The sequence below is a fragment of the Phyllostomus discolor genome, chromosome 2, assembly GCF_004126475.2.
Source record: "Phyllostomus discolor isolate MPI-MPIP mPhyDis1 chromosome 2, mPhyDis1.pri.v3, whole genome shotgun sequence".
Taxonomy (NCBI): domain Eukaryota; kingdom Metazoa; phylum Chordata; class Mammalia; order Chiroptera; family Phyllostomidae; genus Phyllostomus; species Phyllostomus discolor.
This window is the reverse complement of record NC_040904.2, coordinates 53,580,514-53,602,327: the sequence shown is the minus strand read 5'-3', so window position 1 is coordinate 53,602,327 and position 21,814 is coordinate 53,580,514. Positions and strand designations below refer to the sequence as shown.

Here is a 21,814-nt window from a genome sequence, read left to right as displayed (position 1 = left end):
CATTCATCTAGGCATGCTTAATACTTTGTCTTTTAAATTTAAATTTTGAAAACTTTTCTTATGCCTAAGAATGAAGTATTTTCTGGCCATGATAACCTCAAATCATTACCAGAAAGTGAATTGAGCAATATTTGCACTTTAAAAATTAAAATATGACTTTTAAATAAAATATCATGTAAAAGAATTATGCTATTGGATAACATAGTCTTGAAATGTGTGCAAAATAAACAATAATTTATTTTGCTCTTTGCTATTTTAAAGCAGTTTTTATTAGTTTGAGGGAGTATGCTTCAGCATATAAAGTACTGTGCCAAATTCTGTAATCCTTTTTTTGTTGTTTTTAATGTCATACAGGGTGTGGTGCCTTTAGAAAAATGTTTAAAAGTTGTAGTTCTTGCTGTTTTTTTCCTTCTCTTTTTCAAAAATAATAAAACAATTTAAACTCCACAGGGAAATTCTGGTTCCTACTACTGGCTGCTAGGTTTCTCCACTGTTGAAAGTCAAATTATTCCCAGTGGCTAGTGTTTACTTATTTCCTTGCCAACATTGTTTATGTTCTTCATATAGTAACCCATTATTAGAAATGGAGTCTTGATAAGTACTAATTTAATGCTTAATTTCTTTACAAAACGAGGCATCTAAATTCAGCTACATCCCTCTTGCGGTTGTGTGGCTGTTGAGCATCTCGACAAACCCATCCTCTTCTTGTTTTCTTTTATTAATCCCTAGTTAGTGGGAAGCCCTTAACAAAATAAAGATGTAAAATTCTTTTTTCTGTAATTAAAGGAAAGCCTCGATTTCACAAAGCTGGAATTGTTCTTAGAAAAACGAATTCTCTGTAAATCTTCACTCATCAGTCCTACAGAAAGAAATTGTTGGTGAAGGTCTTTTCTGAGAGACACCAGCGAAGACACACCTTTTCCGGAACATGACATGAGATGGTGGGATGTAGGATTCTGGTTTGTCTTCATGATTTGACAGAGTTATTGACAATCCGCTCACAAATCGCGGTTTGGCTGAAATCGCATTTCTAAATCCCCGCACAGAAACATTTTCCGGATTTTCACACACCAGCAAAAAGGAGACGAGTCTCCACATAGACAGATATTCAAGTAAGACTACAAGAGCAGGAGTTGAAATATGATAGAGTTCCTCTTCTATTTTCCCTTTTCTTGACTTAGATGTGGCTGTTTGAAGGAAACAGAAATAAAGGAGAAACACTAGGTTTTCCAGCAAGCCCTTAATACTTTTTATTTAAAAGCAACAGGGAAAAACAGTCCCCAAAGCAAACTTTGACCCCAGCCCACCCCCACCCCTGTGATCGCCTGTGGATCACGGAGCCAGGTCCGCTTGGGTACCAATGGGCAGCGGTGGCGGAATGGGAGTCCCCCTATCATCCTTCCCACAGGCCTGCAGGGAGGACGTGACCCGGCTGTGGGTCCCAGGTGCCGGGTAGGAGACGCCTGCCCGCCCCTGGAGAGGAGGCGGCTCAGTCTTCGGAGCCGCCCCTCCCGTCCTCGAGAACAAACGGGATATTCAGCAGTGGCTAGTGGCTGCCAGCTACTCCTTGGGGAAATGAAACTTCGAGTCAGGCTGCACCGCACTCGCCTTTAAAAGCTCCCCCACCGCCAGCCGCTCACACCCGGATACCTGGGCCGCTGCGGCTGCGCGCGCGCCTGTGTGTGTGTGTGTGTGTGTGTGTGTGTGTGCACGCGGGTCAGCTTGCGTGCACTAGTGAGTCTCCAGCGTGCGCCGGGCTGTGAGCCTGGGGGCGCGAGCCAGCGTGCGAAGGGCGGGCGAGCCCGGAGCGTCTCCACTGGCCATGGGCGGCGCGAGCGCCTGGGCTGTGCTCGGCCTGCTGCTGGCGGCCCAGCTGTCTCAACAGCAGCCCCCGGAGAGGTAATAACGCACCCCAGCCCGGCTCCCTTCTTCCTCCCTTGCTCTGTCCCTGCAGCCTGGCGCTCAGCTTCACTCAGTCCGCTCTGGGTGCCCGGGGTCTTAGCCGTGGGCTGTCCCCAGGCCCTTGGACCTCACGGGGCCACGGGGCTCCCGGCTGCCCCCATCCCTGGCCACCCGCGGGCCATTCCTCCGGCCACCACGTGGCGAGGGCGTCATCTGACATACGTCTTTCCTCCCCGCGTGTTGATGCGGACGGAGGGAAGCGTTAGGACCCAAATACATGGATTTAGGTTTACTTCTCTTTTTTTCCTCGGGAGAAAGACCTGAGCTTAGAGAAAATTTCGAGTCGCGTGGCGCCCAGCGAGCTGCTCCTGGACACTTAACTCTTCGCCAGCACTTGGGCCGCGGGGACCCACTCATGACCAACTTTGGCATCTTCTCTAACACCTCCTTTTCCCACGGGAGGCTCTGCCTGTGCCCAGCGATTTTCAGAAAAGGGGAAAAGAATTAGGCATCTCTCCAAATCTGGGAAATTAAAACTTTTTAATATTGACCAGTTACTTGTCTGCCTTTAAACCATGCACCTCACACAGGCTCGCAGTCGTCTTTTCTCTGACTAGTTAATTGTTTATGTTTACTGTTTTCCTATCAGATTTTACCACTATGTGTAGGACGACTTGGTTACAGATGGATAAGTGGATGGATGGGTGGGTGGGTGGGTGGATGGATGGATGGATGGGTGGGTGGATGGATGGATGGGTGGGTGGATGGATGGATGGATGACAGAACGATTGATCTTGTCTTGTTATGAGACAGGTGGCAGCTGGACAGGAGGTTTACCAGGCTATAAGTGTAACATTCTATGGGCTACTGAGCTTTCAGTTCCCTTATATGGTGCAGGCATTTATTAGTCAGTATTAATTCATCCATATTAATAGACTACACCTTTCTGAAGTTGGCATGTTTCAAATTGTTTCCCTTTTATTTCCCAGACCTGTTTTCACCTGTGGTGGCGTTTTTACTGGAGAGTCTGGATTTATTGGCAGTGAAGGTTTTCCTGGAGTGTACCCTCCAAATAGCAAATGCACTTGGAAAATCACAGTAAGCATATTTTAAAAGCGTATTCTCCCCAAAGTGGGTATTAGAAACAACCGAAGACTGCTGCTTTTCCCCTCTGAGATCAAGGCCTGGGGTAGAGGCAAGTGCCTGATAGTGAGATGTTGGATTTACCTCAACTATTTTGGAGATTTTTATTAATAGCACAAGTGGTATCCTGCATTAGTGGTTGGAAAGGGCGCAAGACAAAACTTGAAGGAATAAATTCTTACAGCAGATGTGTTTCTGAAAACCCAGCCTGACTCAATTGAGTTTCATGGATTAAAAATTAAAGCTATTTTCAGTCAAAGGTCTGTGGTAAGAATTCTTAGAAGCTATTTGTTGCCTGTGCCTTGCATAAGTGTCTCCCAGTGGGGAATAGATCAAAGGGAGTGCTTGTCCCTGACTGCTTTCCACCCCTTACAGAAGAAGGGTGGGGGAGAGAGGGGAGAAAAAGAAAAAAAAAATCCCAGTTAATATCCCTGATGTGAACCCATTGCTGAAGACAATTTAAGAACAAGAATAGATTTCACTTATATGTGGAATCTAAAGAACAATATAAGTGAACAAACAAAACAGAAACAGACCCATATAGATAGAGAAACCAGACTGAGAGTTGCCAGAGGGGAGGGGAGTTAGGTAACTGGGTGAAAATGGGAAGGGACTAGAAGTACAAACTAGTAGTTACAAAATAGTCATGGGATAGAAAGAGCAGCATAGGGAATATAGTTAATTATATTGTAATAACTGTGGATGGTGCCAGGTGAGCACTGGAAAGATTGGGCAAATACTTTGTAAAGTATATGACTGTCTAGCCCCTATGCTATACACTTGGCACTAATAGAGAATAATATTGAATGTAAAAAATAAAAATAATAAATTAGCAAAAAAGTGAGGATAATAATAACTGGGGACTAAATATCAAACAAAGTCTAATAAAATGCCTACCTGGTTAGTAATGGCAAAAATGATGCTCAGCCAAGATAAAGTGTTAGATTTACAGCCATGCAGCTTTTAAAAAATTGTCTGGATTTAGAGTCAGCTAGATTGAGTCTTCTTTTCAGTCAGCATAGTAGTGATTATTTTATTTTATTTTTACTTATTGATTTGAGAGAGAGAGAGAGAGTGAGAGAGAGAGAGAGGGAGAGAGAGAGAGAGAGAAACATCAATTTGCTGTTCCACTTATTTATGCATTCATTGGTTGCTTCCCATATGTGTCAGGACTGGGCATCGAACTCACAACACTGGTAAATCGGGACTACGTTCTAACCAACTGATTTTCTCCTTCATTCTTTGGTTGTTGGGAAGTTGTTTGGTAATTGAACACATTGGTTCACTGAGACATTCATTCAGATGGTGCCACCCGCAGATTATGATTTTTAAAAGTAGCTACCTCTTTTTTTTCCCCTTTAAAGATTGTATTTATTTTTAGAGAAATAGGGAGGGAGGAAGGGAGAGAGGGAGAGGAAACAGCAATGTGTGGTTGTCTCTTGTGTGCCCCCAACTGGGGACTTAACCAGCAAGCCAGGCATGTGCCCTGATTGGGAACTGAACCAGCAACCCTTTGGTTTTCAGGCTGGTGTTCAATCCACTGAGCCACACCAGCCAGGGCAAAACTAGCTACCTCTTGTTGAGCCTTACTCTGTGCCAGACACTGTGCCAAGTAATTAACAAGCACAATCTCACTGAATGCTCCAAATCACTCTAAGAAAGTAACATTATTACCTCCATTTTATAGACGGGGAAGCTGAAGCCTAGAACAAGTTATATAAAATTACTGGGTCAAACATTTAATGAATCCGACTTTATGTACAATGAAACCTATTTTGCAATGAGGCATTCCCACCAGTCATTTGACAGGCAGATAAGAGGGCCCCCTCCATAACATACACCGTGGTTCTTAGATGCATTGATGCCCTTCTGTTCAATATCAACTATCTGATTAGCTGGCACAGATTTCATTATGTTGTTGCAACACATGGGACCCGGAGATCATAAATCATGGACAATAGCTCTGAAATATTGATATTAGCATAAATGTGAAGGAAGGCTCTGAAACAAACATAAAAACAGCCTGATTTTCATATCATAGTGTGTTTCAATTGGAATTAAATGGCTATAAGGTAAAAATGATCCAAGAAACTTAATGGCTGAGTGGCCTCACATGCCTAACAAGGAGGAATTCACAGCTGGCTGTTTGTTGGGGTCTTATGGGACATTGTTGGTGTGGTATCAAACCTTGATTGGGGCTGGGGAGTGTCCAGTGAAGGCTTTTCTCAGGCAAGAAGTGGTGAGTGGCCTCAGGAGAGGCCCAGCTGCCTCGCCTTTCGCTGGGGCAGAGGCAGTGCAGTGGACGCTGTGCTTGGATGCCATGTACGTCATGGGGGCTTAGCAGTCAGACACCTCCAGATTCAAATTCTCGTTCTGTCACTCAAGCTGTGTGGTCAGGATTTATCTTCTTTAAAACTCAGCACTGTCATGAAGATGAAATAATACAGGCAAAGCCCTTTGGTGGTGCCTGGGATGTAATAACTGCTTGTTAAATGTTAGCCATTACTGTCTGAGTTTTCATTATCCTCATTATTACTGCTACTGAGTTGTCCTGTCTTCTGCCCCAGAATGGCAGATCACTGCCACCCCCTCACCACAGTGGGCTTGGCACCAGCTCAAAACAATGCAGACTTCTAGGGAACTGTCTATGTTGTCATCTGTATCTTAAGGAACTTGTTCTGTGCTCCGGTTCTCCTATAATCTTACGGGAGCAGTTCTGTGTGAGTTCAGGCCAAGTCACCTTCCAGTAACAGAGACCTAAAATAGCGACAGCTCAAACAGAGGTTTGGTTTTCTCATATAAAGGGTCTGGAGGTAGGCAACCCAGGAGTGGTGTGGCAGCTTCCCAGTCATTAGGCACCCAGGACCTTTCTCTCTTCCTGCTCTGCCTGCCACCTCCTGGTCCAAGATTACTGCCTAAGTTCCAGCCACCGTGTTCATGTTCCAGCCAACTAACAAGAAGAGAAGATCATAGCTCCTCCCTTTAAGGGCATTGTGCAGAATTACATGCAACTTGCTGCTTATATTTTATTGGTTGGTTCACTTACATGGCCACTTCTAGCAGCAAGGGAGCTGAGAAATTCAGGTCTCCTTTCACTGTGGAAAGAAAGGGAAACAGGCAGATGACATATTATTTATGGCATGAAATTGAGAAACAAATGCCAGCCTTTTTTGAAAAAAAAAAAAAAGACTTTTGAAAACAGTCAATACAGAAGAAATGATTGTACAATTTGCTTTTCTAGTTAAAAGCTTTGTAGTTTGAACTCTTAGCTGGTTGAGTTTATTCTGTTTTACGGGGCTGCCTCTTTTATGTTTGCATATGAGTAACTACCAAGACCTTCCAGAGGAGCTCAGCACTTTCTCTTGGGTTTAATTACAGCCTCAGTAGAATGCTCACAAGGCCATGGGTGCTCTCAAGGTCTCAGTGTAACAACGTCTTTATTTCTTTGTGTTTCACAAGGAATAGCACTAATTTGTAAACATCTTCATGGTCCTGTGGTTTGTCAGGGCAGCAGAAGGGAGCTCCCCAGCTCCTGCAGACCGCAGGGGCGATGAAAGGACAGGCACTGTGGTACAGCTGCGCCGGTAGCCCTGAGATCTTCACTCCGTCAGCACTGGGTGTGGAGTGCTGTGCACTGCTGAGGTTACGGCGGCAAACAAGGCAGCCAAGCTCCTCGCCCTCATGCAGCTCCTTTGGGGAGACAGGGAATTGATGTTTTAAAAAGCAACTAAACAAGAAAATCAAGTATTGGTAAATGCATCATTATAAAAATAGGATAGATATTGCTTCACAGCCATTAGGAAGGCTATTTTGGAAAAAAAAAAAGCAAGAACAGAAAATAAGTTTTGGCAAAGATGTAGAGAAATTGGAAGCTTTGTGCACTGCCGGTGTAACTATGAAAACAGTTGGGGGATTTCTCAAGAAATTAAACTTAGAATTACCATATCATTTAGCAATTCCACTTCTGGGTATGTTCCCCCAAGAAGGGAAAGCAAGGACTTGATCAGACATCTGTGTGTCCATGTGCACGACACCATTATTCCCAATAGCTAAGAGGTGGAAGCAGTCCAAGTGTTTGTCCATGGATGAAGGGATAAACAAAATACAGTATAGACGTTCAAAGAACATTATTCAGCCTTAAAAAGTAAGAAAATTCTGACACCTGCTACAGTGCAGATGAAGACATTACGCTCAGTGAAATAAGCCAGTCACAAACAGTGCGTGTTGTAGGGTTCCACCTGTGCGGAGCACCCAGAGTAGTCAGATCATAGAGACCAAGTAGAGTGGTGGTCACCAGGGGCTCAGGGAGGGAGAATGGGGATTGGTGTTTGTTGGGGACAGAGTTTCGGTTTGGGAAAGCAAAGAAGTTCTGGCAGTGGGTGGTGGCGTTGGTGGCACAGCAATACAAATGTACTCGTGTCGCTGAGCTGTACACTTAAAAATGGTTAGAATGATAAGTTTTATGTATATTTTATCACAATAAAAATATATTAAAAATAAAGTAAAATGATGGGATGTTCTACAGTTTCATTTACATGAAATGTTCAGGAAAGGAAGATCTGTAGAAATGTACAAGTAGATTAGTGGTTGCCCAGTACAGGGGAGAATTATGGGAATAACAGTAAATGGTCAGGAAGGATGGTGGTATTGAGAGGATGGAAGTATTTCAAAATTGACTTACAGTGCTTGTTGTACAACCTGACATACAAAGGTCATTGAGTTGTGCACTCGAAGTGGGTTTTGTAGTTTGTCACGTGCACCGTAGGAGTGTTGTAGACACATGTGCACAGCAGAGCAGCAGCACAGAGACTGGCTGTGGTGCTGGTTCAGATGGCTTTGTCTCAGGAGGCCACTCCGAGGAGGCGACGTTGACGTGGAGGCCTGAGTGATGAGGAGCTAGTCATGCGAAAGTCTGGGGAGGAGCTGGTCTCTCTTTAGGCCGAGAGACCAGCAAGTGCAAAGGTCCTGTGGTGTGAAGAGGCTTGACTTGTCTAAGGAACAGCCAGGTCAGTGTGGCTAGGACAGGATGCACAAGGGGGACAGTGGGAGGAGAATTTAAAAAGGTGAGCAGAGACCTGCAGGCCATGTTGAGGGGGAGTTTGAATTTTATTTTGAGCAGGAATCTGCTGGAGACTCTTAAACAGAGGAACAAGATTACAGTGTAGTCCCCCTTGTCTGAGGGGGATATATTCCAAGGCCCCCAGTGGATGCCTGAGACTGAGGATGGTACTGAACCCTGTAAATACTACTTTTTCTTGTACATATGAAGCCTGTCCAGAAAAAGTCCAGCCATTATTAACATAATGGGAAAGGTTGGTACAATATTGATGTAACCTGGCAGCCAAGGAGAGTGGACTGGAATGTGCATGTGTGAACAATGATGACTTCACTGTATTAGTCAGTGGGAGTGGCAGACACCATTGAGTGAGCATGTGTACTGTGTGGCCGACACCTTCAAAATAACATAGCAAGTAGAGCAACAAATCTGCATCAGATTTTGCATTAAGCTTGAACATTCCCCCATGGATACTATTTGGATGATTTAGAAGGCTGCAGCTATGGGCAACTGGTGATTGGCACTTGATTACAACATGCCTCTCATGCATCACGTGTTGTGCAGAGTTTTTTGGTGAAACAGCAAATCACCCTGGTGACTCAGCCCCACTACAGCCCAGATTTGGTGCCCTGTGACTTCTGGCTTTTCACAAAACTAAAGTTACTTTTGAAAGGGAAGAGATTTCAGCTGTCAATGAGATTCAGGAAAACACAACGAGGCAGCTGATGGCAATTGGAAGAACTGTGTGAGGTCCCAAGGTGCCTACTTTGAAGGGGACTAAGTCGTCATTGTCCTGTGTAAAATGTTTCTTGTATCTTATATCTTCCTCCATAAATGTTACTATTTTTCATATTACATGGCTGGATACCTTCAGTACAGACCTTGTACATACATACCTGTGATAAAGTTTAACTTATAAATTAGGCACAGTAAGAGATTAACAACAATAACTAATAATAAACAGAACAATTATAGCAATATATTCTATGAAAAGTTATGTGAATGTGGTCCCTCTCTCAAAATATCTTATTGCATTGTATGTACAGTGTGGTTATGCTGGACAAAGGGATGATTCACATCCTGGGTGAGATGGAGTGAAATTTTATCAGCTACTCAGAAAGATGAGCAATTTAAACTTATGAATTTTTTATTTCTAGAATTTTCCATTTAATACTTCCAGACCACAATTGACCATGAGTAACAGAAGCCATGGAAAATGAAATCCTGGATGGGGGGTGGTGACTACTCTATCTGATTTTGAAAGATTATTCTGGCTGCTGTGTGGAGGATGCATCATAGGGAGCTAAGAACGGAACCAGGGAGACCAACCGGGAAGCTGACGTGCTATTGAGGAGAGAGAAGGTGGTGGAGTGGACAAGGGCGGTAACAGAGGAAATGAGCAGACGTGGAATCTGCCTGCAGCAGTTGTCTCGGCAGCTCTGGGTGCAGTGAGCGGCACCAGCTGAGAGGCTGGATGGGCCTGGCTCTGGCCCCTCACTTGCAGCTGCTCCACCCAGGGCTTGTGCTGCGGTTTGTCCTCATCCAAGGCTGTCACTTGAAGGCATTCCCAAAGCTGGTCCATCCAGTCTGGTACTTTTTTACTGCTCCTGCAGTCAGTAAACCTAGAATGCTCACTGGGTGACTCAATACCACTTTCATTAAAACATTACAGTGACCCCTCAAGATGAAAGGGTCTCAGAGAGAAATAGTCTGCCTCTCACTATTCACCTGCCTCCCGTTTGGTTCTTCCAGAGTGGAAGTGTGTTCCAGCAAGGTGACTTTCACCGCCAATTTTTTTTTATTAAACTCTTATTAGTGGGGGATCAGGGAAGGTCTGATTTTGGCATCTGTGTGCTTTGAGAAGGGTCAATAGTAGTTGTCACACCCAAACTTTCAGCCAGTGGTGTTGGACTTTCTGGTGTAGAAGTATAGCACACAGACTGGAAATTTAGATTTGTCCTTAGTATATAGTACTTTAAATTTTTCATAGTGATTTCTTGGACTGCTGTACTGTCTAATACACTGTCTACATTGGCTATTTACATTTAAATTAATTAAAATTAACTAAAAATTAAAAATTTCATTCCTCCGCCACACTAGCCACATTTCAAGTACTCAGTAGCTACATGTGGGTAGTGACTACCATATTGGACGGTACATAATATGAATATTCCCATCATCACAAAAATGTCCTTTCGACAGTGCGATTCTAGAGCATTTCTGAAGTTAATTTTTACTCATGGAAAGCTATGTTGAGGGTGAAGACATTCAGTGCTGTTTAGTTGTGCTTCTGTTTTACAAATGGGGATGCTGATACTTCTGCGTAGTTGTTGGAGCAGTGACTGGAATCAGGCTTCTTGACTCAGCTTCACTTCTCCAGCTACCAATTCTTTTTTTTTTTTAATCCTCACCCGAGGATATATATATGTTCATTGATTTTAGAGAGAGGGGAAGGGAGAGAGAGAGGAAGCGACATCAATGTGAGAGAGAGACATTGATTGGTTACCTCCCATACACACCCCACCAGCGACTGAGCCCGCAGCCTAGGTGTGGGCCTTGACTGGGAATCCAACCTGCAGCCTTTCCGTGCATGGACTGACACTCCAACTGCCTCAGCCACCTGACCAGGGCTGGCTACCAATTTTTAGTGACCTCATATAGTTTTAGGCTTTATTCATTAACTTTGCTGTTTATGTCCTCAAAAATCAGATTAAATCAGGTAATTTGAGGGTTAAGAAATTATCAAATATTTTGCAATCTGTGATGGAGTTGAGAGTTTCTTAGTTTCCTGTTGATTTTTGGGACTGTACCTAAGAGCTTCTGTGTAAAATACCTACTCTACCACTGTAGGCAGCAGTTAAGTATAATTTGACAGGAAAGATATGTATAATCCTTTAAAAAATGGTGTCTGGTCTTCTTCTAAGAAGCTTGCAAGGACAATAGGATTGGACTGAGGCAAAAGTCACCCTAGTTTTTAGGACGAGAACCAATAACAGCCAATACCCATCCCTGCAACATGAGCTCCCAAGTACTGGTATACAAACATCTGGGCCCCTCTGTACGGTGGCCCGCATGCTGGGTCTGCCCATGCAAAGGGGCAGAACTGTACGTGTGATATGCAGAAGATAGTAAGAGGTCTCTGAGGTCCCTAAAGGAAGTCAGGGAGGATGGGTCATTGTCAACAAGAACACAGTGATGTAGGTCACTGCTATGCATGCAAAGCCCATTTACAGAGAGCTCACCAGGCACCGTGTCAGGTGCTGGAGACACACAGATGAATACGAAGCCTCTGTGAGCATGGGGGGCTGCCTGGGATGATGTGTTCCCCAGACTTGGAGTGGGGAGTGGGCGAAAGCCCAACAGGCTTGTCTTCTTAGCTGCATAGGCACCCAGCAGCAAGACCACCATTCTGTGTAGAGGTCAAGGAAATTGCCAGTCATGTGGCCATCCACTGGAAAAATGGAAGCTCACCTTGCCATCTCAAAGCTCAAAAATATTCAAAGGTTATCCATTTCCAACCAAACCAAGTCAAAACTCCTCTGCTGTGAGTTTTACTATCCTCTGCAACATGGCCCCATCAACCTACTTGACCCATTTCCCTGCATGGGCACTCAGCTCCTCATTGCACCTAGAACAGTACTGACTACGTAGTACGTGTTCAATAAATGCACACTTATTGATAGTTTTTAAGGATAAAAACAAGCTATTCCCATAGACTCTCAATTAGATAAAAATTTTGAAGCTATTATAAAAATATATGACAACTGAGGAAAGTTGAACTTTGAGTAAATATTTGATATTAAGAGATTATTGTTTTTATTTTTAGGTATGATAATGGTATTGTGTTCATGCTATTTTAAATTTTTTTATTGTTGCTCAATTACAGTTGTCCACATTCCCCCCCCATTACTCTCCCCAGCCGTGCCCCCTACCCCCCACATTCGATCCTTCCCCTGACTGTTGGCCTTGTCCATGGGTCCTTTATACATGTTCCTTGACTTGACCCTGCTCCTTCTTTCCCCTGTTAGAGAAATCCTTGTGTTTTGGACTGAATTATTTTTCCCCAAAATCCATATATTGAAGCTCTAACATTCGTGAGACTATATTTGGAGTAGGGCCTTTAAGGAGGTAATTAAGATTAAATGAGGTCGTGAGGTTGGGGTCCTAATCCAGTAGGACCATTGTTCTTATGAGAAGAGGAAGAGACACAAGGTGGGCAGGGGCACAGAAGAAAGGGCATGTGAGGACGCAGTGAGAAGGCAGCCATCTGCCAGTCAGGAAGAGAGGCCTCCTTGGAAACCAACCCTGATGGCATCTTAATCCTGAACTTCCAGCCTTCAGAATTATATGCCAGTAATTTTTGGTGTTTAAAAAAACAACAGCATTCTGTTAATGATTTCATTATGAATTCATTGCAAACTTGGCAGATGCCCAAAACTTCTATTCCTTTTTCTTTTCATCCATAACTTGTGCACTTATAATCCCATAGTAGAAGTAGAGGTTCGTGTTGATGATTTGATACAATTTTTTAAAAAAGAAAAATAGTTCTTGGTAGCAAAATAATACCTTGTGAAAGCAACTCTATTCAGAGTGTGATGGGCTACAAGCGGTGTGGCCGACTGAGTGGGACCAGCCCAACCTTTGTTTGTAACAACCATGCAAATTAGAGGGGACTTGAAGCTGAGAACCTCTGTAAACTCCCCTCTAATAGGTATGTAAGAATTGTTATTTAAAATCGGTTCCAGAAGTTAAAACTAAATACCATGTCTGAATGTGTTAGGTGACTACTGTTATTATCCACCAGAAACAGCAATTAGTATGCAGAGATTGATGCAAATGGTTCTGTTCCTAGATTTAAAGCTGGGCATAATTTCCAAGACAGTTTTTTAAAATATATTTTATTGATTATGCTATTACAGTTGTCCCATTACCCACCCTTCATTCCCCTCCACCCTGCACACCCTTTCCCACCCACATTCCCCTCCTTTAGTTCACGTCCATGTGTCATAAGTTCTTTAGCTTCTACATTTCCCATACTATTCTTGCCCTCCCCCTGTCTATTTTCTACCTCCCATCTATGCTACTTATTCTCCATACCTTTCCTCCTCCCTCCTCCTCCCACTCCCCTGTTGCTAACCCTCCATGTGATCTCCATTTCTGTGGGTCTGTTCCTGTTCTAGTTGTTTGCTTAGTTTGTTTTTGTTTTTGTTTTAGATGTGGTTGTTAATGATCATGAGTTTGCTGTCATTTTACTATACATGTTTTTTATCTTCTTTTTCTTAGATAAGTCCCTTTAACATTTCATTTAACAGGGGCTTGGTGATGAACTCCTTTAACTTGACCTTATCTGAGAAGCACTTGATCTGCCCTTCCATTCTAAATGAAAGCTTTGCTGGACAGAGCAATCTTGGATGGAGGTCCTTGCCTTTCATGACTTGGAATACTTCTTTCCAGCCCCTTCTTGCCTGTAAGGTCTCTTTTGAGAAATCAGCTGACAGTCTGATGGGAACTCCTTTGTAGGTTACTGTTTCCTTATCTCTTGCTGCTTCTAGGATTCTCTCCTTCATTTTTACCTTGGCTAATGTAACAATGGTGTGCCTTGGTGTTTTCCTTCTTGGGTCCAACTTCTTTGGGACTCTCTGAGCTTCCTGGACTTCCTGGAAGTCTATTTCCTTTGCCAGAATGGGAAAGTTCTCCTTTATTATTTATTCAAATAAGTTTTTCACTTGTTGCTCTTCCTCTTCTCCTTCTGGTACTCCTATAATTCGGATGTTGGAACATTTCAAGATGTCCTGGAGGTTCCTAAACTTCTCATTTTTTTTGAATTCTTATTTCTCCATTCTTTTCTGTTTGGTTGTTTCTTTCTTCCTTCTGGTCCACCTATTGTTTTGAGTCCCAGTTTCCTTCCCATCACTATTGGTTCCCTGTACATTTTCCTTCATTTCTCTTATCGTAGCCTGCATTTGTTCATCTAATTTGTGACCAAATTCAATCAATTCTGTGAGCATCTTGATCACCAGTGCTTTGAACTGTGCATCTGATAGGTTAGCTATCTCTTAGTCACTTAAAAGTACTGACTCTGGGGCTTTTAATTCTGTTTGAGCCATCTCCCCTCCCCCCCGCCCCTTTGGATTGAGCCTGTTACGTAGGAGGGGCAGAGCCTTAGGTGTTCACCAGGGCGGGGCACCCCAGTGGCTGGGTTGTGACAGTGTATGTGGGGGCGGGGTCTGAGAGGGAACAATGGCGCTTGCTCCACTCTCCATCGGACCTCAGCCACTTCCCCAAGTAAACTGGGCCCCTCTGGTGCCGATTCCCATGTGGGTGTGCTTGTGCACCCTGTGGGTCTTTCAGACGACCTTTCCTGTGAGGCTGGGAATATCTCCCTGTGCCTCAATCCCCACAAGTGTTTTCAATCAATGTCCCAAGGCTCTATTTCCCAGCGCTGGGATCCTGGGTTGCACACAGTGCCTTACTTCATAATTCCCGCCTCGCTGGGTCTTCTGGTTGCCACCCCGCAGCCAGAGTCTGCCAGCTGCCACTTGCACTTTCAGGGTCCACTGGCTGCGGTCTTGCGTTCCCTGGATGCCTTACACACCCGATCCCAGCACTCTCTGCTCTCCAAGCCATGACCAGCACCCTCCAAGCCGTGACTCCACCCCTCCTACTGGTCTGGATGAATGGGTCTATTTTAACTTCTTGGTTGTCCGACTTCCATACAGTTCAATTTTCTGTCAGTTCTGGTTGTTATTCTACTTCTAAATTGTTGTTGTCCCTATCTTGGTTGTGTGAGGAGGCACAGTGTGTCTACCTATGCCTCCATCTTGGCTGGAAGTCCCAAGACAGCTTTAAAATGAGATAATCCAGGTATCTGGTCCTATTGTTAGAAATGGTTATTAAAATTACAAGGTATTTATTATTATATCTCTTTATTTCAAAAAAATTTAGGTAGAGACACTAGCCAATTATTGAAGAGTTCATTTATTATTTTCAGCATAAATTGGGCTTGGGGAAAATCAGCAAGCATTTGAGCAGTTTAAAATTTGATACTTATTGAGGACCTTTATCTCTGAAGTAAATAATGTGGAAGGGCCAGAAAGTCAAGACCTTTGCATTAATATCAGGAGAATTTATCGATGAATACAATCAGTCACATTTAAGCTCCAAGTACATGGCAAATTTTTCGTTATTTAGCTAATTGATGCAGAAGGGAAAAGAGCATAAACTGTCATATGTAGACATTTGGATTCCCCAGGGAGCATGTGTGCTATCATTTTGATAACTACCTATTTTTTTCTATTCAGCTGGAATAAAATATACCAGTTATTATATAGCTCATGGACCTAAAGTGATAATGTGTATGATTTTCAGCATTCCTTCTGTCGACCGATGGTTTTGGTGCCAACTCAGTGCCAACGATAATCCCCCCTTTGGGGTGTGGTGAAGAAAGAAACTCTATTCAGTGTCAAACAGCTCATTGTGATCCAGCAAGGCTGTGAAAACAGCACCACTGTGGAACGGCTTAACTGTGACACAGCATGGCTGTGAAAAGAGCATGGCTGTGAGGTGGCTCCAGGCCCAGGACCCTCTTGGGCTAGACTGCTCTGCTCGGCTCCTCACTGGTTTCCTTTGCTCTGTGCCAGTATGCTCTGCTCTTCCCTCTGTTCTGCCCCCGTGTTCAATCTCCAGTGTTTCAGCTCCTGCTGTGGAAACAGTTTTCAGTGGAAAGGGAAAGTGCTCTCTCAAAGCCAGGGGGAGCTGACTTATACAGACAGAAGTTCCCTCCCCTGGTCCCTGATTGGTCTGTCATCATGCAAATGAGGATTCTTAATTCTGGCAGTTGGATTGTTCCAAAAGTCACTGCCCTGATTGGTCTGAATGGAGCAGCTCTGATTGGTGGGTGAAGAAGCTGATGGGGTGGTAGCTGCACAGCTCTGATTAGATGGGGAGTCTCAGTCCTATTGGTTGAAGTAGGATTCCAGGAACTTCGTCAGGGCTGGCTCAGCAGGCTGGAACTAGGATCATCAGACAGGCAGGCAGTTCAGTTCAGGCTTCTCCCTGAAGTGCAGTTGGCATGAGAGGTCTCTGTGTAGAAATGGCTGCTAGGTTCTGTTTTTTTGTGTGTTTTGTTTTGATCCCCGTTAGCCACTTAGAGCCTTTTTTAGTAGATATCTTCTTTTTCAGTTTCCACACTTCAGATATATTGTATCATGTCATTTGCATTCAATTCTGTGAAATCAGTGGGACATATATTAGTATGCCCATTTCACAGGTGGGAAATTGATATCTAAAGAACTTGTATCTGCCTATTATGGTCATGCCTGCAAATGGTATGAAAAGATTAGCACAAAATTTCTGGCTAAGTGACATAAATGCACTATTATGTACTTATTTGGCACATAAATATACATTCACTCAACACTTATTGAGTGCCTACTATGTACTAAGCCTTGGGTTGGGCCCAAGGGGCTAAAAAGACAAGGCATAGTTTCTGTCCTCAGGGGATTTATAACCTGGTAAGGAATAAACAAGAACATCAGTACTAGTTATGTGTGCAAATAATTATCATGCTCACTGTAAGTAGTTTCAGGTATTGAAAAATTCAAATTTAAATTATTAAAAGTCTTAGTTGTTTAAGATGAAAAAGTGTATTGCCTTGTGCACATAGTAAATGATACTATGACCCATTTTATATCTACACTACTCCAAGAATTGAGAAATTGTTTCTACGCCCTTTGATTGATTTCACAGAGCTGTTATTACACATTCCTTGATATTTCCAAATGCGCTTAATAAGCAATTATGTACCACTGCCTTGGGAGTAATTTTGTTACTAAGGTATGTTAAAGTCATCATACTCAATCCATGTTCCAAAAAGCCTGGTTAAATTTAAATGATATTCATATTTAGTTTAAAGAAATGATAAATTAAAATATGATGAGATTTGTGTCTTCACAATAACCTTCATGTGGCTTCATGAGAAGAAATTCATCAATGGAGGGGCATGGGGTTGTGTGAAAATTGAAACATATAGTGACGTTCTAGTAAGATCAGTACGAGGTGTATAATTTGAGGAAACAAATAGTGAATTTAGACAGGAACTCAATATTTAAATCACTTATACCTAAGGACCTAGCGAGGGGTTCTGTGACTATTATTTGCCTGACGTAACCACAGCAGGAGATATAGGGGAATGGAAATTTGGCATTAAACACTTGTTTCCTGGCCTTAAACCAAATGCAGGATTTGGAATTATATAGAGACTTAAATTACAATTTAGCTATGGGTTTTAAAAAAAATGTACATGTACATTGTTGGAGTAGGCCCGGTTAGGTCAGTTGCCTGAATAATCATTTAAGTCAGTGCATGAGTTAATACAATTCACATCTGACTCTTCAGTGAAGGTGAGTGTGGTTAACAGAGAAGGTCTGCAGACCCAGGCTCGAGGCGGGTGTGATTGGGACAGGAGCGCTCTAGCTGGGTTTTCTGTTTCGTCTCCTCATTAACAGAGTATAATTCAGGGGCTTTGTGACCCTTAGGATACTACAGCTGTCCCAATTAGGTTTTAGTTGATAAGAGACTGGAAGAATTGAAACATTTCGCTTGCTGCCTTAAACCCGTCTGAGAAGCAGGGAGACTATAAATCCTAAATAAATAAGCAAGTAGGTGACGTTTTCCTGCTGGAGCCTCAGTCCAGTTTTTTCTAAATTTGTTAATTTTCTCCTTGCTTTAAAAGGCTTCTGCTGCTTGTTGTTTTGTTTTTCTTTGCTTTTTCACATGGAAATCAAGTATGTTTTTATTGATTGAAAACCTGATGTTTTATGAACGTGCTCATTTGCACTGCTTGTATTTTTAGTGCTTTGCTCAGGCAGAAGCCTTAATGAGTAGGGAAGAAAATGAGAAAACATGAAAGTAGAATCTTCGTCGGGTACTTCTTTTTTCTGAAAGAGATTCTCTTTCATATATTAATGACCAAAAAGTCATTCTTTCCTGAAACATGACTACAATAATGGAGTGCAAGGAGAACACATTTAAAAGTCCTCTATTATATAGAGTCAAAAGACCCTTAACAGGATTTAAAGAATGTATTATTAAAAAGACTGATTTTTACTTTCATAACCCTTGCCCATTCAAGTTATGATGTGAAATTACGGGCACATTTGAATTATTCCATGAATTTGCAGATTCTTCTTTTTAAAGAAATCTATCAGCTACTGACAGTGAAAAAAGAGTGGTCTCATGGGTTGGCTGCATTATACTTGAGACCAGAGAAGCACTCACAGGGCCCTGAAATCCAGGATTTCTCTCCCTTCCTCACATTGTTCTGCTAAGAATTAGGAAAGGATTCCTGCCAGCGGTTTTTGCCCATGTTCCTCCCACACCAGAGTTTTACACCGGGACTATTGGTCCTTGATCCAGCGAAGAGTAATCACTCCCTTCAATGTAGAGTTGCACTCTACCACTTAGCAGCTTTATCAACAGCGGCAATGGTGCTTTTGGATACTCTGAAATTTCTTAGGCTAGGAACATGGGAGAATACAAGTGTTCTTCAGGTACATCATTTGTTAGATGAGAGGCAACGTGGCAAGTCTCTGGAAAACCAATATAAACATCTAAAAATAAATGGAACAGCCACAGAGAAGTGGGGAGTTGGAATTAAAGCCGCACAAGCCCTGCCACTAAATATCACCTCTCTTTCCACTCACCCCCAGGACACCCCCGAGTGTGGCGTATAATAAAATAGTGTTTCCCATAGTGTGGGGGGCAGGCAGAAACCTTTTACTCAGTGGTGGACCAGGCTGGCAAGAAGGGCACAGGGAAGTCAGTGGCCATTCTATTCCTGCTTACTGTTCCTACAGATGAACTGAGTGGGGTCTGATTGCTAGATACAAACTTTCTTTTTTTGTGATTTTATTTATTTATTTTTAGAGAGAGGGGAAGGGAGAGAGAAGAAGAGGGAGAGAAACATCAGTGTGTGGTTGTGTCTAGCGCGCCCCCTACTGGGGACCTGGCCCACAACCCAGGTGTGTGCCCTGACTGGGAATCGAACTGGTGGACCCTTTGATTTGCCAGCTGGCACTCAATCCACTAAGCCACACCAGCCAGGGCTAAATACAAACTTTCTGAAAGACCTAGGCTACAGTTAACCTTTGAAGAAATCATAATTTATTAATTCGTTAAAACTGTGTCTAAAGTACCTACAAGAGATCAGATGCTGGGTTGAGTACAAGGACTAAATGACTGGAAAACCACATCCCGGGCCGACCTGGAGGAGGCAAGGAGGCTCTCACTGGTCAGGGAGATGTCCCAGAAATGAATGATGGCACAGGGTGGCAGTTCACGATGGAGGATTGTACCCGTGGCACTACTCAGTGATGAGGCCAACGATGGGCATTGGAGACTCTTACTGGCATGTCCTAGGAATGCAATGCTGTTTCCAGAACTGTCTGAAGTCGGTATGACGGTCAGACCTGCCTTCTAAGGGTGATGTGAGGACTGAAGGCAGTAATAGGTGAAAGGCCCTTGGCACAGAGCTTCCTGCAAGCAAGTACTCAATAAATGGTGCTAGTGATTTTTCACCTCTCTTCCAGGGCTATAATAAGGCATCAAAATGTGGTGTTTGTGTAGAACTTGTCTTCAAGCCAGCACCTTCCAAGCTGGAGGGTAATCCCTTCAGGGCATGGCTAGTGCCATTAGAAATACCCCTTCCCCCTCGCTGTGTGCCTTCTTCATTTAGACTATGATTTCACCAGACTTTGTCCACAGGAGTGCTTCCAGATCCTCTCTGCTTCTCCGTGAGCCACGTCGCCTCGAGCAACCACCTCCCATGAATGATAGCACCAACCGAGAGCACCCCTTAACTGTTGAAATGTGTGTTTAGAAACAGGCAAAGGATTGTCAGTTAGAACAGCAAATAATTTTTTGTCTGTAGAGATGGAATTTAATTCTTCTGTGTCTTTACTTCATCTTTGGATCCCCAAATCACCAGAATAGTCCCCTCTAGTTACATAAATTAAGTAGTGAATTTATTCATTTTTATTCCCAATACAGACACTGCATGATACAGAAGATTAGAGTATATAGGAGTGGGTTAGAGCAGGTTAGAGTTTCTGGAGCCAGACTGCCTGGGTTCATTTACCAGCTCCATTCATGTTGGTGAATCTCCAAGATGACGCCCCAATAACTACACCACCTGGTATTCACACCTTTTGTTACCACCGAACACTGAATCGGGGCTGGCCCTGTGGAACAGGTACAATAGGGCAGAAATGACAATACATGAGTTCTGAGGCCAGGACATAAGAAATTTGAAAGCTTTTGCCTTTGTTTCTTAAATGTATACTCTGGAGGAAGCTGGCTGCCATGTGAGAACCCCCCACGCTGTGCGGAAGCCCACGCTAGTGACGTAGAGGGGCTTGTGGAGAGAGACAGGTGCCCAGGAAGCCTCCGGCTGCTCCAGGCGGCCCAGACAAGGAGCGGGGTGTGTGAGTGAAGAAGTCGTGTTGGAGGACTAGCCCAGTGAAGCCTTCACACTGCTTAAGCCCAGCTGAGAAACGATAGTGCTTATACTCAGCGGAGACCTGTGAACCCACAGAACCATAAGAAGTAAGAGCACTTTGTCGTTTAAAGCCACTACGTTTGGGGGTGGTTTGTTAGGCAGCAATAGATTACCAGAACAATTACTCACTGTATGACCTTGAGTTTGTTAGTTACCGTCTCTGTGCTCCAGTTTCCTCAACTATAAAACATGGATAATAATGCTCCCTACCTCATGGAATCACTGTGGGCATTAAATTAATTATTACATGTGCAGCATTAAAAGCAGTGCCTAGCATATGGCAAATAACTAAAAAAAATAAGTATTATTCACTCATGAAATATTTATTGAATACTGTATTGATTATGCATCAGGCCCTATTTTACATTCTAAGAACATAATAGCGAAGGTCCTTGCACTGACGGTGTTTACCGTCTAGAGGTGAAGAGAGTGAATAAAATAGATCACAATGGGGTGGGTGGGAAATCAGTGCCATGAAGACAATAACACAAGGTAATGTAATAGAGATCGACACTGATGAGGTCGCATTGGCGCTGGGACCTGGATGATGCCAACATCTCCCCACTAATGGCTCTCGGAGAGGTTGGGAGGCCCCAAATGCCCTGCATGCGGATGACTTAGTATGTGGCGTTAAGCAACCTCTCTGAGGCTTCTTGTCCATTATTCGTAAAGTATAAAATATCTTCTGGATGTTTATGAATGGAAAGGCTTTGTGCATGGATTTAGTTCCTGTGGAGAGGGTAGTGGGTTTGGTTTGCACCTTTGCCTGCATGTGTTTGATCTGTTTGGGTTTTGACTTTGGAGAGGTGCTTTGGGGATGTGCACAGGGGAGAAGCTGAAGGGTCTGCTTGTGTGAGAAGTGCTGCCTTGGGTCCCAGTGTGATGCAGACGTGGGAGGAAGCTATTTCATCATCCCCACTCACAACTCTGCCACCATGGGAGGGAGCAGAATCACAGGAGAATCAGGAAATAGCACCTTGAACAGGGAGGTTTCCTGTTTGTGAGCCCATTCAGGGAATTTGGAGGACACGCCCATCAGTACGAACATTGCATTTACCCATTCATCTGTTTATGGACACATGGGTTGTTTCCATGGGTTGTTTGGCTCTTGTGACTAATGCTGCTGTAAACATTAGTGTACAAATGTCTGTTTGAGT

General features: G+C 43.4%; 1 protein-coding gene across 1 annotated transcript in view; it reads left to right on the top strand.

Moving 5' to 3' along the window:
- Positions 1-1,462: 1,462 nt before the first annotated feature.
- Positions 1,463-21,814, top strand: part of PCOLCE2 (procollagen C-endopeptidase enhancer 2) — a 68,966-nt gene continuing 48,614 nt past the window's right edge. The window contains exons 1-2 of the mRNA XM_028504652.2: positions 1,463-1,899; positions 2,892-3,000. Coding sequence (XP_028360453.1) covers positions 1,823-1,899; positions 2,892-3,000 — 186 coding nt within the window. The 5' untranslated portion in view covers positions 1,463-1,822. The remainder of the gene's footprint in view (positions 1,900-2,891; positions 3,001-21,814) is intronic.